At 38.1% G+C, this 18,846-nt stretch overlaps 1 protein-coding gene across 1 annotated transcript in view; it reads left to right on the top strand.

Moving 5' to 3' along the window:
• Window positions 1-18,846, top strand: part of OXCT1 (3-oxoacid CoA-transferase 1) — a 127,987-nt gene that overhangs the window by 93,286 nt on the left and 15,855 nt on the right. Inside the window, exon 14 of the mRNA XM_059417058.1 lies at window positions 14,128-14,217. Coding sequence (XP_059273041.1) covers window positions 14,128-14,217 — 90 coding nt within the window. The remainder of the gene's footprint in view (window positions 1-14,127; window positions 14,218-18,846) is intronic.

The raw sequence follows: 18,846 nt of genomic DNA, 5'->3' as shown, positions 1-18,846 counted from the left end.
CAGGGTCCTGGGATCGAGCCCCACATTGTGCTCTCTGCTCAGCAGGGAGCTTGTTTCTCCCTCTTTCTGCCTGCCTCTCTGCCTACTTGTGATCTCTATCAAACAAATAAATAAAATCTTTTTAAAAATGCTATTTTATTTGTCATAGAACAAAGGTGCAGTCTATATTTTTAGTTTTTACAAACTTGTAATAATCTGACTGCGGAACATGGTTTTATATAAAAGTTCTCATTACCATATTTTTTTTAAATACTTTCTCAGAAATCTAAGCTATCATTAGGGCAAGCTAATCAAAATAACAGTAACTTGGATAGTAGAGTTTGTTGGGAAAAATAAAACATAGCAAGGGGATCTATCAAAATGAAAAGGCGGTCTACCAAATCAGAAAAAATACTTTCAAATTATATATTCCATAAGGGGTTAATATCCAAAATATATAAAGAACCTCTATAACTCAATAGCAAAAAGAAAAAAGATTAAAAATGAGCAGAAGAGGGGCACCTGGGTTGTTCAGATGCTTAAGTGTCTGCCTTTGGCTCATTTCATAATCCCAGGGTCCAGGATCAAGCTCTGTGTCGGGCTCTCTGCTCAGTGGGGAGCCTGCTTCTCCTTCTCCCTGGCCTCTAAGCTTGTGCTCTCTATTGCCATCTCTGTCTTTCTCTCTCAAGTAAATAAATAAAATCTTTAAAAAAATTTTTTTTTAAATTAAAAATGGACAGAAGTTCTGAATAGATATTTTTCCAAAGAAGACATCCAGATGGCCAACACACAGGTGAAAAGATGCTCAACATTAGTAATCATCAGGGAAATGCAAATCAAAACCACAGTGAGATACTGCCTCATCCTTGTTAGTATGGCTTCTCAAAAGGACAAGAAGTAACAAGTGTTGGTGAGATTTGCAACAAAGGGAGTCCTTGTGCACCGTTGGTGGGAATGCAAACTGGTGCAGCCACTGTGGAAGACAGTTAAGGAGGTTCATCAAAAAATTAAAAATGGAACTACCATAGGAATGAACAAATCTCTTTTTGGATATTTATCTGAAGAAAATAAGAACACTAACTCAAAGACATATATGCACCCCCATGTTCATTGCAGCTTGGTTTACAATGGCCAAGATACAGAAACAGCCTAAGTGTCCATTGATGAATGAATGGATAAAGAAATAGTGGTATATCTATAATGGAATATTCAGCCGTATAATAAGAAATTTTGCTGTTTGTGATAACTTGGGTGGACCCTGAAAGTATTAAGCTGAATGAAATGTCAGAAAAAGACAGATACTATATGATCTTTCTTATATGTGGAATAGAAAAAGAAAACAAAAAAGCAAACTCATAGATGGAGAGAACAGTTTGGTGGTCGCCAGAGGTGTGTGAGAGGGCTATGAGAAATAGGTGAGGAGGGTCAAAAGGTAAGAAGAAAAAATAAAATAAAAACAGTAACAACAACAAAAACCCACATATGTGTTTCAGAACTATCTTATTCTTTATCCAGCTACTCACTTGTAGTTTTGTTAGTGTACTCTGCATTGGTAGATGCTTGGGTCCTGCAAAGACATAAAGTTTACTTATGACAGGAGAACATTGAAACCAAAAAGAAAGCACGGATTCATTTTAACAGTCATAAATCTACTTGTTTTTTAGGGAGTTAGAATTTACAGAGGTTTTTAGCAATAAGCTGGAAGAGTTATTAGGAGAGGCCCTCACAGAGGGAAATTGGAGAACTAATCTTCATTTTGTTTTGATTTTGGTGAAAAAACAAAAACGACAGGAACATGCCACATACTGAAATTTTTAAAAACATAAACTATATTTTGGAATAACTAGATTTTTCATATTCTCTCACCCAATTTCCCTCATTATTACAGTCTTTTATTAGCACAGTACATTTGTCAAAAGTAAGAGACACACATTGCTATATTACTGTTTTGGGGGTGGAGGTAGGGTGTTGGTCTCTTTTTTTTCAATTATAAATAAGAAGACTTAACATGAGATCTTCAATTTTCAGGTGCACAAAGCAGTATAATTTTACGTGCACAATACAGTATTATAGCTGTAGGCACAGTGTTGTACAGCAGATCTCTAGAATTTATTCATCTTGTATAACTGAAACGTTATACTCATTGAATAGCTCTGCATTTCCTGCTCTCCCCTAACCCCTGGCAGCCATGGTTCTACTCTCTGCTACTGTAAGTTTGATTATTTAGATACTTTGTGTAAATGGAATCATGCAGTATTTCTTCTGTGACTGGCTTATTTTATTTAGTATAATGTCTTCTAGGTTTACCCATGTTGTAGCATATGGCAGGATTTCTTCTTTTTAAAGGCTGAATAATATTCTATTGTATGTATACACCACCTTGTCTCTATCCATTCATTTGTCCGTGGACATTTAGGCTGTTTTATATCTTGGCTATTTTGAGTAATGCTTCAGTGAACATGGGAGTGCAGGCCATCTCTTTGATATCCTGATTTCAGTTTTTCTGGCTGTATACCCAAGAGTGGGATTGCTGTATCACATGGTTGGTTTATTTTTAATTTTGAGGAAAACTGCTATACTATTTTTTGTGAGCAGCTGTACCATTTTACATTCCCACCAGCAGTGTACAAGGGTTCTAATTTCCTCACATCCTTGTCAGCACTTACCTTTTGGGTTTATTTGTTTGTTTGGATAATAGGTATGAGGTGATACTTCATTGTGGTTTTAGGTTGCAACTTTTTTTTTTTTTTTTTTTTTTTGAGATTAGTGATATGGAACATCCTTTCATTCAACTGTTAACCATTTGTATGTCTTTGGAGAAATATCCAAGTCCTTTGCCCATTTAAAATACCCTTCAACTTAGGCTCCATATAACATGTATCTGAAATAATCAAGTTTGTTTGTTTTTTTAGATTTTTTATTTATTTACTTGACAGAGATCACAAGTAGGCAGAGAGGTAGGTGGGGTTGGGGGGGCATCTGGCTCCCCACTGGGCAGAGATCCAGATGCAGGGCTCAATCCCAGGACCCTAAGATCATGACCTGAGCTGAAGGCAGAGGCTTAACCCACTGGGCCACCCAGGCACCCCTAAATAAATAAATCTTTAAAGACACTTCACTTTTCATTTTTTTCCCAGCATCATCTCTCTCTCCTTTCTTTCTCTCTCTCTCCCTTTTTGGTCACCCAAGAGCTGGCTTTTGAAAAGATAAGAAGGTAGAGATTAATTTATGCTCCCTTAATATCCCTTGTTATAGATCTTCCAAAAATATTAAATTCATGGAAAATTCCCTGAAGTAATTTTCTCAACCTCCTTTAGTGTTTGAAAAAGTTCTTGGTTTCCACCTTATTCTCCCCAGTTTTAGGAGGAGCCATTTTGGCTCTTACGCACTTTCAGTTCCAGAGTTCTCAAAGGAAAAATTGTGCTTTTGATTTCTGGTCCCTGTGATGTTAGGGCTCCCCACTCCCTCAACACACACACAGTGACATGGCTCTCTAGCTCTTCCTGTTGTTCTCAGGGTGGGTTGTTCTCAGAAAGGTGGTATGCTTCTCCCTCTTGGGGTCAGACCACATCCTGGCCCCAGGATCTGAATCTCTGTGGAATGATGCTGCCCATGGTTTTCCTAGTCCTGAAGAATAGGGAATGCTTTCCTACCAGAGGTGGGAGTTTTCTTCATATGTTACAGTCATCAGGTCAACATGTTACAGATCAGAACTTGGCACAGGAGGGAAAAAATACTCTTCAGTAATGACTAAAGGGTTATCAGTTTGACATGAATGTTTATAGCTGTCAACTCCCAGGAGGTATGGGGTAGTCATTAAACTGGGTCATCAGGTGACTCTGGAGGACATCTTGAGAACAAACAGAGTACTTATTAAGTGTGGAGTCAAAGCAGTCTCATGTCCTTGCACCTAACCCTCTAACACTTGCTTAATAGGGCACCCCCACTTAATATACATAGCATACTCTCACAGATTCTTGGAAGTGACATTTTTTTGTCTTGTTTTTAACTTTTAAATGATCCTTTACATTATTTTTAAAATCTTTTCTACTGTGGATTAAAAATGCTGGTAATGATTTCCATGTATTCCTTAATAATGTTCCTTTGGTCCCTGTGTCTCTCTCTGGGGATTCTGTCCAGCTGTCAAAGATGGCGGCATAATTGCAGTAACTCTGGTACTGTGTGCCTTACAGCTTGCAGACAGAGGGAGAAGGTGATGGAGCAACTGTGTTCCAGCCCGTGGTTCTTGTTCTCAGACCTCTCCCTCCATCCCAACCAACCCACGTCCCATTTTAAGAATCAGAAAATAAAATTTCTGAAAACAACTATTTTCTAGTTCCAAAAAGAAGTAGTAATAATTTTGTATTCTATGTGAATGAGTTTTTGAAGAAATTGATATATTTTATCATTTATACATGCAGACAAATAAAAATGATTGTTACCTTTTAATTTGTATTTTTACATGACACGTTGTGATTATCTAGGGAACTCCTAAATATAATATCAGCCTTTGATAAATTCTGTGTGATAGTAAATGGAATCTATTTTCCCATTGTTAGAACATGAGTTTGAATGGACCATATGGAATTCCTGTGTTTGTAGGTCACACATGGTCATACGTGGCAATTTCCTGCGATTCTAATACATTTCTGTGTGTGATCCAAGGGAAGGAAGAGGTTGTTAATGTAGAAGATAACTTACCCTTGCATTTTAAGTATATATGCTTATTCTGTTTCTGGATAATTTACAAGACCAGAAACTCCAGTACTTAGTTATATTTAATAAATTCAGTTAAATATTACTTATTCATATGTAATAATCCTTAATCATTTTAAATAAAAACAAATCCCCTTATATGTATCCTGGAGCACTTGCTCAAGCTCTTTCCATTGATATCTTCTGTAGTAGGTTTGATAAAACAAGGTGAAGTCCCTTGGCTAGGTTCTTTGATGTCTGTTTTCATCTTGGCAGAATTATGAATTGACTCTAAACTGAAGTTATAGCTTTGAAACAGAGCTAAGAATAACGAAGTTTTTGTCCTGTCCATTTTATTAATTCAGTAAAATAGAACAGAATGTGAGTCTCTCTGATCTTGTACAAAGAAGTTAACCTATCCAAAGTGCCTCATTTATAACCAAAAGAGACCTAGTCACCCATTGATTATAACTTAGGAAAAGAAAATGTGAAAGTTTCATACGTCTAACTATTCACCTAATAAATGCTTACTGATCTCCTGTACAAAGGTGGAGTTAATGATTCACAATCAATTTTATGTGCGTTGCAGTTTTTTTCTTTACTTGGAATGATGAGGTTTCATAAGTGAACTCTGTAGACACTATTGAGTGGTATTTATACTTTTACAAAATGAGAGAATCAGGGTAGTTAATTGCTAGAAACAACTCACTTTTTCTGTGTGAAGTTAATTGATTTCTGTAGTGTGTAGGCACCGATTTAATCCAAATAAATGTTATCAGTCAGAACAGAGGGTGGTAGGGTCTTGGAGGCCCACTGTTGTATTTTCAGTAGCTAGATGGTGGTGGAGTTAGGAAGGCAGGAGTTGCAGTGTCTCTCATAAGGAAGAATTTCAGTTATAACTGCCTGTATGGCCTGACCACTACCTGCCAGTGGAACATCAGTCCTGATGTTCATGCAGATCATTTGGCAGATTCTGCAATAGGGATAAGCCAGGTTGCTGTGGGAACATCCAAGAGAGGTCCCTAATCAAGTCTTGTTGATGGGGTGGGGCAGAGGCCTGTGAAACTTCCTGGAAGAAGTAGTCAAGATGTGGTACACAATGAGTGAGCTGGAGTACACCTACTAGAATGAGGATGGGTGCTTAGGGCATAGCGTGAAGCCATATGCTATGCACCAGCAGCTCACTATTCCCGACACAGAAATGGGATCTGCTTTGGGAGGGTTGAGGCAAGGTTGTCCCAGGCTTCATATTCCAACTGAGGTGTTTAGACTCTGCCCTGGCACACTAGGGGACTACTGAAAGGTTTTAAGTAGAGGAATAACATAAAATATTCATTTTTAGAGAGATTATTTGTATGGCTGTCGGAAAGGTTTGAGAGAGAAAAGGCTGGATGTAGGTTGACTATTAGGGATGTTGTTACAGCACTTAGGAGAAATCACAAGGATCTTCGGTGGCAAAAAGTCAAGAAATATTAGAAAAATTGGATTTCTTTGTGATTGAATGGCTGATTGCACATAGATCATGAAGGAGGGTTAAGAGTAAGGAAGTCTCTGATTTGGACCTTGATGTGGATGGTTGGCCACCAGCTGAGATAGGGAGTTAGTAAGTAGATGATATTTGACTTGGTAAAAGACACTTTATTTAATTTGGAATATACTTAGCAGAGATATGTCAAAATTAACATAAAGAAGTTTTGGTTTCTCACACAGAACCCAAAGGAGTATCCCTGATTGGCAGGGAGCTCTCTGTGCACTGATTTGGGGATTCAGATTCCTTCTATCCATGGCTCCACCATTTTCAACGTGTAGTGGGAAGAAAGGGGAAGAATATGGAACCATAGTGCTGGGAAGGCTTTGTGGTCCAGCCCTGGATTTATTATATGTCACGCTCACCCACTCTCTGTTGGCCAGACTTTATTCACATGAACAATCCTAACCTCAGGAAGGCTGGAAAATGACTAAATGTGCCCAGGAATAAGGGAAAAGATTATGGGAATTAGCTTATAGATTGTGCTACCTGAAGACTGGGAAACTTTTGGTTATTGAAGTTTGAGACTTGGAGGAAGGATCTGAGCTGGAAATGTGGCTTTGGGTGTCATTGGAGACAGGAACAGTTTATGTCAGGAGAGCAGATGAAGTCACTTTGTCAGAGAAAAAGTAGAGGCAAGAGCAGAAGGTCAAGGACAGAACTTTTAAGTTGGCCAACACACAAAGCTGGGGTGGGAAAAGGGATGCTGGGAAGGAGCTGCTGGAAAGCCTTGAAATAGGAAGAGCAGGGGAGTATCTCAAGGAGTTGGTTAAAAAAAAAAAAGCATAAAATGTAGTAGGAAGGTGCAGGAATATAGTAAAGTAAACCCACGAGATGTCTACTGAATCAGGTAGTTAAATGTTAGAGACCTGAGAGAGTAGTTCTCACTTCGAAAGCATGGTCAAGGCAGAAAGGAGATTTTAGCGCACGAGGAATCAGCAGGAAGGAGCTACAGAGTGGGGAGGTTAGAGAAACTGGAGCCAGGGGGATAGTTGATGTAACAAAGTCCCCCAGAGAACAGGAATGAGAAAGTTTATTAAATGAAGTTTTGAGTTTGTCGAAGTGCTGGTTTTTTACATGCTTTCCTTTTTTTAAAGCCCATATTATGATTGATAACTGAGATTTGTTACAAACGATTTTAGTAACTTACCTGGTAATAAAGACTGCAATTATATTTCTAGCCCTATATTAGCTGGTTTACATGATCAGTCCACCTGTCCTGGAAAATACAGTTAATCTTTGAAAGGAAAATCACATTTTTCTTGGTTTTGAATACAAAGTACAATGCAGCAAAGAGAAATATTACTACTTAACTTTGTTATAACTTGGCAAAACTAAGGCAAATTATAAATCTTTTATTTTCTCTAAAACGGAATTCTAACCTCTCTTTTACATTTAAACAAATATTGATATTATATTTCTTATCTTCCTCACTCCTAGTCTTTAGCTAGGAGAGGCTAGGAGAGAGTGTAGAGGCCCTTTCTTTCACAGAATATTTCATAATGGGGAAGTGAAATAGAAATAAAGAGGCTTATATTTGGATTGAGGTGGGTGCTGAACTTGCCGATGTTTAGTATTGAACCACAAAACCTAGTTTTATTATTAAATCACTCCACAGCTATCTTTCCCTTTTTATTCCAGTCAGTTAACATTTTCCAGTAAGTCACATAACATTAATTTAAAATGCTTTAAAAATTGTTTCTGTAGGGATACCTGGCTGGCCTGGTCAGTAGAGTATGTGACTCTTGATCACAGGGTTGTGGGTTCAAGTTCCATGCTGGGTGTAGAGATTACTTAAAGATAAAATCTTTAAAAAAAAAAAAAAGGCCACAAATTTTTAACAAGTCAGGAAATGACAGATGCTGGCAAGGATATGGAGAAAGGGAAACCCTCCTACACTGTTGGTGGGAATGCAAGCGGGTGCAGCCACTCTGGAAAACAGCATGGAGGTTCCTCAAAAAGTTGAAAACAGAGCTACCCTACGACCTAGCAATCGCACTACTGGGTATTTACCCTAAAGATACAAATGTAGTGATCCCAAAGGGGCATGTGCACCCGAATGTTTATAGCAGCAATGTCCACAATAGCCAAACTATGGAAAGAACCTAGATGTCCATCAACAGATGAATGGATAAAGAAGATGTGATATATATATATCTAGAGATCTAGATATACATATATATTATATATATACATATTATTATACATATTATATATGTATATATACTATATATATCTAGATAGATATATCTAGCATATCTAGATATACATATATATTATATATGTATATATAGTATATATACTATATATACTAGATATAGTAGATATCTAGTAGATAGATATCTATCTAGATAGTATTCCATTATATATAATGGAATACTATGCAGCCATCAAAAGAAATGAAATCTTGCCATTTGCAATGACGTGGATGGAACTAGAGGGTATTATGCTGAGCGAAACAAGTCAATCAGAGAAAGACAATTATCATATGATCTCCCTGATATGAGGGATTTGAGAGGCAAAATGGAGGGTTTGAGGAGTAGGGAAGGAAAAAATGAAACAAGATGGGATCGGGAGGGAGACAAACCATAAGAGACTCTCAATCTCACAAAACAAACTGAGGGTTTCTGGGAGGAGGGGGATAAGAAGAGGGTGGTGGGGTTATGGACATTGGGACGTTATGTGATATGGTGAGTGCTGTGAAGTGTGTAAGCCTGATGATTCACTGACCTGTACCCATGGGGCAAACAATACATTATATGTTAATAAAAATTCTATGACCAGAAAAAATAGTTTATATTGTACATTGTTTCTCACTTAAGACTAGAATATAAGTAACAAATCTGCAAATAAGCCATTTTTACCTATATATGAATAATAAAGGTGATAGCAAGAATCATTTTTAGTATGTTTGATATTGTATTTTAAACAGGATTTCACAGAACTATTCAAATATATTCATTTTGCCTTTCTGTAAAAACCTTAAAACATCACCAAAGGTGATGTTTTGAGCTTGAATTACTGTCTTTGGGAATGAAATTTAATATTTGTACTTGGGTACATTGAGGTTTTTTTTTTAATGTCATGTTATTAACATTATTTCTTCTACTTTCTTTCAAATTCTATTAGGAAATAGAATCAAAGTAATAAGTAAAATATATTTAAAATATTGACTTCAGTTTAAATCTACTTTCTAGAAAAAAAGTAGATAACCATATTCATCTTTTATTCTTAATTCCTATTTTGCTATCTAGTTTATAATTGACCTTGAATAAAAAATATTCATGAGTTGAGGATAATGCTTCAGTTAGTATTTTTTATTTATTCTTTTTTTTTTTTTTTTAAGATTTTATTTATTTGTCAGAGAGAGAGTGGGAGCGAGAGCGAGCACTGGCAGACAGAATGGCAGGCAGAGACAGAGGGAGAACCAGGCTCCCTGCCAAGCAAGGAGCCCGATGTGGGACTCGATCCCAGGATGCTGGGATCATATCATGACCTGAGCCGAAGGCAGCTGCTCAACCAACTGAGCCACCCAGGCGTCCCTATTTATTCTTAATTCCTATTTTGCTATCTAGTTTATAATTGACCTTAAATAAAAAATATTCATGAGTTGAGGATAATGCTTCAGTCAGTATCTCTTTAGAAACATTTGTAAGTGTGTCATAATAGAGCATACAACATTCCGAGTTCATCTTATTGCTGTGTTTTTTGCATACTTGATACTGGCGTCCGTCTTTAATGGCAAAAAGATGAGTTGGCCATGAAATGAGTATCCAGCAATCATCTCTCCATTATGCTAGCCAAAATACATTTCAGAGCTAAAGTTGCACCATTCAAGAAATGTATGTTTGCTAATGAGATTTTAAAGAAAGGCACACTTTGTGTCACCCTGGCCCAGTGCTTCAGTCATGCCCAGAATCTCTTCTGCGTCACAGGCCTATTTTTCTCTGAGAATTACTTTCACTCTTGTGATTTATGTAAAGGTATATTTTTAGCTTCATAACTTCTCTGTCTTATCAGTGTCTTGTTTTGTATGTCAAATAGGTTGTTGGATTTGGGGGAGGGAGATAGAGATGGCTGTGAGGTCTGTTTCTCCTCTCTGTAAACTGGCAAGCATTGTGTTGGACATGTGGATAGAGAGGTAAATTTTGGTATCTGGCATAGTCCCCTTTGTGAGGGAGCAGTAGATATGGTGTCCCTCCGAGAGGCTTGCTCCTTCCTCTCTTGCGCAGCTATAATAGTTGTGATTCTACATCCAGTTCTGTCCCTTCCATAGAACTCACTTGGGCGTCACATCATATTAGTCACACTAGCTGCTGTAAGGAATAGGACTCCCAATTTCAGTGGCTTAGCATTTGCATTTGCATTTGACTCATATCACAGTGCAGGGTGTTTCTGAGTAAGTGGGCTCTATTGCACACAGTAATTTAAAGACCCAGAAAAACCCCGAAGGATGGAGGAAGCTCAGTCATCCTCCAAGGTCACCTTGGATGTCAGTGTCCAGATTGCAGAAGGCAAAAGAGCATAAGGGACCTGGAAATCACAGGTATCCCCTTCCTCGCTCCATTGTCAAGAGCTCACACACAGGGTCACCCCTAGCTGCAGTGCAGACTGGGAAATGCAAGTTGTTGAGCCCCAAAAGCGTGGCAGCTAAGGTGGGTTGAAGGGCAGTGATCAATTTCTCACCATTGGAGAGTTGAGTCTCATCTAACCCTGTTTCTTTCTGCTGGGGTAGATAGAATGAACTGTTTTCCTTTAGTAATTGATTCTGTTTCAGAAATCCCCTGGGAACTGAAGTGGAAGGGAAGAGGTTATTTTCTTGCTCCAGTACAATGAACTTACTTTAAAAAACAGGAAAACCAAGTATTTGAAGGTGTTCCTGTTAACCTGCTGGAAATACTTTCTCTTAGGTGATGCTGCTGTTCTCTGGGCCATCTGGCACCCTGCTCTGGGGAAGCACCTCCTCTGGGAGATCCATTCCCCACCCCTCCCCAGCTGCCTCTTCCCCCTCCTGCTTCCCCAGGCATAGAGACCCCTGGCGGCCTCACTGCCCAGCTAGGACTTAAACATGCCTACGTCCGTTTAATCCTTTCACTCCTCACTCATCCAAGCACTGAAATGATGAAAAAAAAAAAAAAAAGTTGAAATTCACTGTGTTACAATCACAGACTAATTAGCAAATGTGCCAGTGTAGAAGGGGGGAGGCACTCAGCACTAGACTCTTGGGGATGAGGGAGTTGTGGCAAGGCTTTTATAAAGGGAGGAAATTTGGGGTGCCTGGGTAGCTGAGTGGATTAAACATCACACTCCTGATTTTTGGCTCAGGTCATGGAGATTGAGCTCCGAGTCAGGCTCCCCACTCAGCAGGGAATCTGATTCTCCCCCTCCCTCTGCCCCCTTTCTCACTCTTACTCTTTCTTTCTCACTCAAATAAATAAGTCTTTGAGGGAGGAAGATTGGTCCAGATCTCCTTAATTACTCATGGATGCTTTTCCTCCCCCCCAGTGATGGAGTTTATGAACAAAAGAGGCCTGCTGTGGTCATCTCTAACTCTAGCACCCAGTACAGGGACAAGCTCATACTAGACACTCAGTAAACCAAATACACTGGATGGTGATATATGTCAGTACATTTATAAATTTTATTTATTCTGCAATTTTCCATACATTATCTCATACTCCTCATTACAGCTTTCAGAGAGGGCAGATATTCTTACTCTTGGTTTATAGATAACAGATTCAGAGATAGTTCAGAGAATTTGCCAGTGTTCAGGGGGTTCATGGGCCAGATCTCCGGTATTCTGCTCCTGAGCTCGTGTATATGGGCAAGAATGTTCTTTTTAGCAGAAACAAAGTGACATTTCTTCTACCATGTTCTGTAGCTTTTTATATTCCTGCCAGCACAGTGTTTTGTACTCAGTACATGTTCTATAAATATTTCTTAAACAATTGACAATGATTTAAAATGTATAAATCAGATTCATCTGAGTTGGACAAGCTTCTTGTTAGAGGTTGGCATAAGCTTTTACCTATCATTGTTGTGCCACAGGTGAAAAAAATTTGCCTAATTCAAAGATTTTTTAATTTTTTTTAATTCAAGAAGTCTAAAATTCTAGTTTAGTTTCTGCTTTTCTTTGGCTTCATCATTCTGCTAGCACTTATCCCTTTAGAGTCTTCCCAAGGACACTGTGAAAGCTGAGACTGGATGAATGTTCTTACCACAACAGGTTAATTCATTTCTATAATGGACTTGCTTTAATGTCCTTTGATGCTCTAAAATCTCAAACTTCCTTAGTACTGTAGTTTATGATAGACATTGATTGCTTCCATCTCTGAATTACTTACATTTCATCCCATAAGGTAGAGAATATATATTTCTCTACAGAAATATTATGAAAATAGTATGCCTAGCTTATTAAAATCGCAGCTAAGAATGAAGGCATGGCTCATGGAAGCATAAAATTACAGAGATATTCTGCTTCACTGAAACATCCGTTTCTGAAGACAGACTTCCTTTGTACCTTCCATGTCTGCCCTGCTCCCTGCTCCTCTCCTGCCGCCATGCCACTCCACAGCCACTTCCAGCCACTGCCCGCCACTGCCCATCTCATTTAGCGGAGATGGACCATGAAGACATCTTGACCACTTGCTCCTTTCCTTTATATAATGCACACCTAATTCATGTTTGTGCAGTGTTGGCATTGGCTTCTACAATGTTTCTGCAATCTGAGAACTTGAGACTTCTCTGTTTGAAAGCCAGGTGTGAGTGCATTGCCTCATCTACTTGTCACTATGGAAGTATAGAGAAGGAGCTGAGAGTTTACTGTCAAATCATCAAGAGGACTTGGATTAAAAAAATAAATAAAATTTTAAGGAGGTTTCAATGTTGGAAGATATTTCCCTTCAATATACTTGAGTAAGAATTTATTTCATCGTCTTTGGCAATACCTGCTTCTTCCAAGACTCTGGAACCAGGAGACAGAACAGACAGTGGGAATTATTCAAAGTGGCCTATAGAATGTGGCTGCTAAATGTTTAATGAATGAGAAGATGGACAAATGAACAAAAATAGAATGGTGATGGTGAAAGGCCCTGAACTCGGCTTCTGTTTTCTGTTTTTGCTTACCAGCAATATACTTTTTGTTTTCTTTGGCTTATTTTTCTAAGAGCAAGATAAATGCTCAGTTGTGGAAAGACAGACCCACCTTTTCATATTAATGATTACTGGCAAAACACCGTAAGTGCCTTAGCCTACTACCTAATGACATTTTAATCTGTAGGAAATCCAAGAGAGTGCTTTAGAAAGTGTTTGCAATTGAAGACTCAGTGGTGCCGATTTTGTGTTTAAAAAGAAGAAAGTGGATGTCAGGGGTGTGTGAATTTCAGTCTCCTATCATTGTAGTAATAAAGTGCCAGAATTCTGAAATGGTTCTTAAGATTTTTCTTTAAGATTTTTTTTTTTAAGATTTTATTTATTATTTGACAGAGACACAGCAAGAGAGGGAACACAAGCAGGGGGAATGGGCAAGGGAAGCAGGCTTCCTGCTGAGCAAGGAGCCCGATGCGGGACTCAATCCCAGGACTCTGGGATCATGACCCAAGCTGAAGGCAGATGCTTAAGGGCACCCCTTAAGATTTTTCTTATCTACTGATTGTCTTACTGCTAGTATATCATCAACAAAGTAACGTTAGCCACATGTAATAAAAATGACATCAAAGCATTCGTCCTGAACTTATCCTTCAATCATAGAATAATAGAATAACAGAATATTAATATTCTAAAGGTTCTAGTACTAAGCAATAAAGGTCAGTGAGTTATTCTCACTCATTATTCCAGTGACTTATTCTTGCCAGTTAATTTTGTTCTGCCACATACCAAAAGAAGTGAAAAATAATTACATCCTCTTTTCCATTTCTGTTTTGCAGGGGAAGATGGTGAAAGGAATGGGAGGGGCTATGGATCTAGTGTCCAGTGCGAAGACCAAAGTGGTGGTTACCATGGAGCATTCTGCAAAGGTAATGTGTGCTGCGTTTGGAAGTTCCCAGTATGCCAAAATCCTGTATGTCCGGTCATGCATCCATGGTTTTTGTTGTTTTCTCAGGCTCTTCCAAATTAATAGCATTTATATTTTAGAGAGAAAGGTTGCAAATAAACAGTTATTTATTCTCATTCAGCTAAATGGTTCTTTAACTTTGAGCAGAAGAAACAGTGGGGTATTCCTTAGTTATTTGCATACACAGTAAGAGTAAAAGCTATAATGTCTTCAAACTCAGTGAAAAGGTATCAGGGCAGATGTTACGATTCAGGTTTAAAGATGATTATAGTGGTTGCTCTCTGCATGCAAAATGAAAAAAACACAACAAAATATGGCTTTTCAACAACAGTTATTTTCAAGTGGATAATACGGACTCTTACCAAGACTCTGAAGTGCCATTTTGGGAAGGGTGAAAATGGTGGACTTGATGATAGCAAGTGTCCTTACTCTGAAAAGTAAGATACTTTTATTTTGGTAAATCATTAAATATTTATTGAGTACTGATTATGTGTTAAGTACTTCTATTATTTGGGAAGACAACCCACACAAAAGTCATGGACCTCATGGAGCTTACATTTGGTGGTGGTCAGATAATAGTTGTGATGATGGTGGTTCATCATGCTACAATAATGAGAGCTACCATTTATTGAGCTTACTGTGTATCAACAGTATACTAACCACTCTGTGTGTATTTGCATGTATAAGCTCATGAATCTGAAATAGGTGTTTTTTTATGGTTTCAAAACAGCTTCAGAGAAGTTAAGTTACTTGCATGAGGTCGTATAACTAGTGGAACTGAGATTAGAACTAAGTGTCCATGATTCCAAAGTTGAGTCTTCTAACTACAGAGCTGTCAGTATAACTTTGCTCCTTGTTCCCAACTCAGTGCTTTTGAACCAACTGAGCTTAATTGCCTTTCTGACCTGAATCCATGGGTTTCTGATGATTTGCAAAATTCATACTGGGTGGTGCTCTCTTCGTTGTCTATGCTTTGTTCATTCTCCCTTATTTTTTATAATTCTTAGTTTTAACACAAAATCTGCCTGTTCTCACCTTGAGACCTTGAGACCTGCTAATTTTAATGGAAATGTTAGTTCAGCTGCCCTGCGTTTTGTTTTTTTGTTTGTTTTTGGTTTTTGGTTTTGTTTGTTTTTGTCTTGTCTTTTTCTGGGAGACAAAGAGAAAGAGCATGAGCAGGGAGGGCAGCGGGACTGAGAGAATCTCAAGCACTGAAGCCTGACACGGGGTTGATCTCAAGATCTTGAGATCATGATCTGAGCTGAAACCAAGGATCAGATGCTTGACCAACTGAGCCACCCAGACATCCGTTGCCCTGTTCTTAATTAGGGATGCAGCATCGTGGGAGAGCATAGAGCTGGAAGATTCGCGTCTGTCTTGCTTCCCAAGAGGGAGTTCTGTTACAGAGTGATGTGGTCCATGAAATTATTTTGTTGTGAAAACTGTAATAAATATGAAAATATCATGAATTGTTTTGTAAACAGTGGAAAGGAAGCAGAAGAGCATAAATATGGAACAATAGAAGTGAAACCAATGCAGGTGACTTCTGAGAGATGTCTTGCAAAAGCATCCAGAATACTTCATTTCAGAGGCAAAAAGGATGCCAAGCATGCAAATCAAATCCAAATCTTTTCTGGAACATGATGTCTAATTTGGAGAAAACTCTCTGACTTCCTTTTTGTTGTTACTTCAATGTTGATGCATAAGCATTGAAGTCCACCTCATTTTAGATTATTTTTGCGCATTCGTTTTCAAAACATTAGACTTGTATTTAGCAAATTCTACCCCCTCCCTTTTTCCAAAGTCTTTTCTTTCATCTCAGCCAGAATTTCTGAAACAGAAAAAGAAATGGTTCTTCAAATGTTTAATTAGAAATCCCTACTTAAAGCTTTTTACAAAAGCAAAATATTTTCACTATTTTTTTCTTCCTAGGCAGTTTTTTGGTGTCTAGCTACCTTTTTTTTTTTAGGCTTCTTGATATGTCCTTCTTCTGCCTTCTAAAACTGTCAGGAAAACGAAGGAAGGTAGTTACAGTTTGAGTCCTTATGAGGCACATCGCCCTGTGCTTGGCATTGCACGTACTGAATCTCATTAGCTTCTCGGTGCCCCTCTTAAGACTGAGATGTGGGCAGGTGAAGAAATTTGTCCAGGTGTGTGAAAGAGCCAGGAGCTTTGTTCAGCTTCGTCCAGCTTGTGTTCATTATAGCGTATGGGCTGCATCCTCACCAGAGCACACTCTGTACCAGTTTCATCCAAATCTGCCCTTTTCTGGAAGCTTCAGGTTTCAGAATGATCACTTTCCCTTTTTAAGTTTCCCCTAAGGCTTTCCTTGCTTTGGTAAGATATTTACCTGCAAAAATAACTGTTCTTTTCGAGGCCTGGAATGCTCCACCTCACATACCTGCTTGGCCTGCTCCCTCAATTCACTCAGGTTTTTACTCAAAGAGAAGCTTTCTTCTGATTATTCCATAAAACAGAAGCCCCCCCTCTTCTAATGGACCTTCACCGCCTTCTCCACCAGAATGGAAGTTCGGTGAAGAAAGGGGCTCTGTCCATTTTAAGAGCTGAAGAGTATCATGTCTAATGCACATTAAGACTCAGTAAATACTTGTTGAATCCATTAATTCTTCGAATAATACTGAGACTTTGAACATGTAAGAGCACTTTTAACTTTTCCAAAGCCCGTTTCACAAGTCCTGCCTCCATATCTCATCATTACAATGGTCCTATGAGGAAGGTCTTGTTTCCCCTGCAAAGGAAAACAAACCCAGTGCCATGGAGGTTGAAAACTCCTGTAAAAGTCAAGTACACAATTAGGAGCAAAAACAAGCTGAGAATCCATGTATCCTGCCTTTGGGCCCCCATTTTTTTTCTAATAACCTTTTTTGTCTGGCAGGTACCATTACCACTAACAATATAAAAGAAAGTGCTTTGTTCTCAGTATTGTGTACCGGAAATATTTCCTAAGGGTATAACTTTCAGAGCACAAAAGCAGAGAAATTCAGTCATGGTTGTCATTTATTGGAAACAAGCAAAGCTTGGGTACCTATTTTAGAGAACATAAATGAAAGCCCTCTTTCTAAAAGAGGTTTAGATTTTATTTTACAGTAGGAGGTCTGGATTCTGAAAGGATGAAAAGAATCATAATTATATTGTTAGGATGTTGGGGATAAGTCTTTATGAATAAGGTTTTGATTACATCTAATCTATATCTGATAACAAAATAGAAATCTTGAATGTGGTTTTACGTTGGAGAGGAATTATATGGAGAGGAATTATATAAAGTAAATGAGGTTTATTAGTCCTATTTGTTTTGGACCAAGTGTATTACCAAAGGCCAACAAATGTGAAAGTTTTTTTTTTTTATTATTTCCTGAGAAACATTCTTGGATTAATTTTCAGCAGCATTGAGAAGTATCCAAGGTAAATAAAGTATTTCTTTGTTGGAATGATTTATAATTAACACAGTTTCAGCTGGTTTAATTTTTTTTTCATTTAAAGAAGCTTGTCAATATTTTATAATTTGTTAATGAGACTATTTTGTGGCTAGGATCTGTTTAGGAAAAAAATATTTACCTTTAAAAAATAGAAATCCTTACATGGTTTTCCCTTTTTATTTCTCCATTCATGATGGAAATGCCTGCCAAGAAAAATTTTATAATGGAAAAGAAAAAAAGCAGAACACAGTCCAACAACCAATAAAGCTCTTTAAAATGGTCTTATAAAATTTAATTAAGCTAATAACTCTAAATTCTGAGGCTTTGAGCATCTACAGTTCTTAAAAGGAAAACTAGCTCACAGAGAAGCTTTCTGATGTCCAACAGCAATTCATGAATGGAAAGAGAAAGTCATTCCTGTTCATGCCTGGGCTGTGCCATTCTTAGGCTAGAGATCATAGGATGCAATTTTTAGAGAGAAAATAAAATGCCGTGATAAAGATTTTTGTGTTATATGTAAGAAAAATGGCCTCCTATTCTAAGATCTCAAAGCCCTGAAGACTGTTTTCAGGGAAATGCCTTGCTGTATGTACCATCTCGTTTGGTTAGCCTTCCCCTTGAGAATGCGCCTGTAACCACAAATGGTTATTACATCCACATATAAAAACCATTTGTAATAGCAACGGTTCTCTACTTCAGAGCTAGCTGAGTCTTTCTACTCAAGTCCTTTGTGGATTATTGGAATCCCTGCCAAATAGGTACTGTGTAAAGGCCAAAAATACCCAGGAGTATAAACTCGGTGTGAATAATAGCATCTTGTCCTTTTACCCTGTGTATCCTGATTTTCTTTAGTTAGCCAATCTTGTGTTTCTTTTCTGTGTTTTCTTTTCAATTTTCATAGCGATTTGACAGTCCATGTGTTTTGTAATACCACATTCCCTGTGAGGTGTGTGTTTGTGTGTGTGTGTTTATAGATGCTTTTTCCCTTAATTTAAGTATTGAGACCAGTGGGGAGAAGGAAAGACAAGGGACAGTGACAATCAGGCTTCTTTTACTTTTCGGCAAAAACCCAGAGAGAGATCCGTCCTAGGTTTCACTGTGCCAGCAGACGATGTATTGAATATTCTCTTGTCAAGTTCAGCTTATGTAGTGCC

Source organism: Mustela nigripes, chromosome 12 (genome assembly GCF_022355385.1).
Source record: "Mustela nigripes isolate SB6536 chromosome 12, MUSNIG.SB6536, whole genome shotgun sequence".
Classification (NCBI taxonomy): Eukaryota; Metazoa; Chordata; class Mammalia; order Carnivora; family Mustelidae; genus Mustela; species Mustela nigripes.
This window is presented reverse-complemented; position numbering and strand designations above follow the sequence as displayed.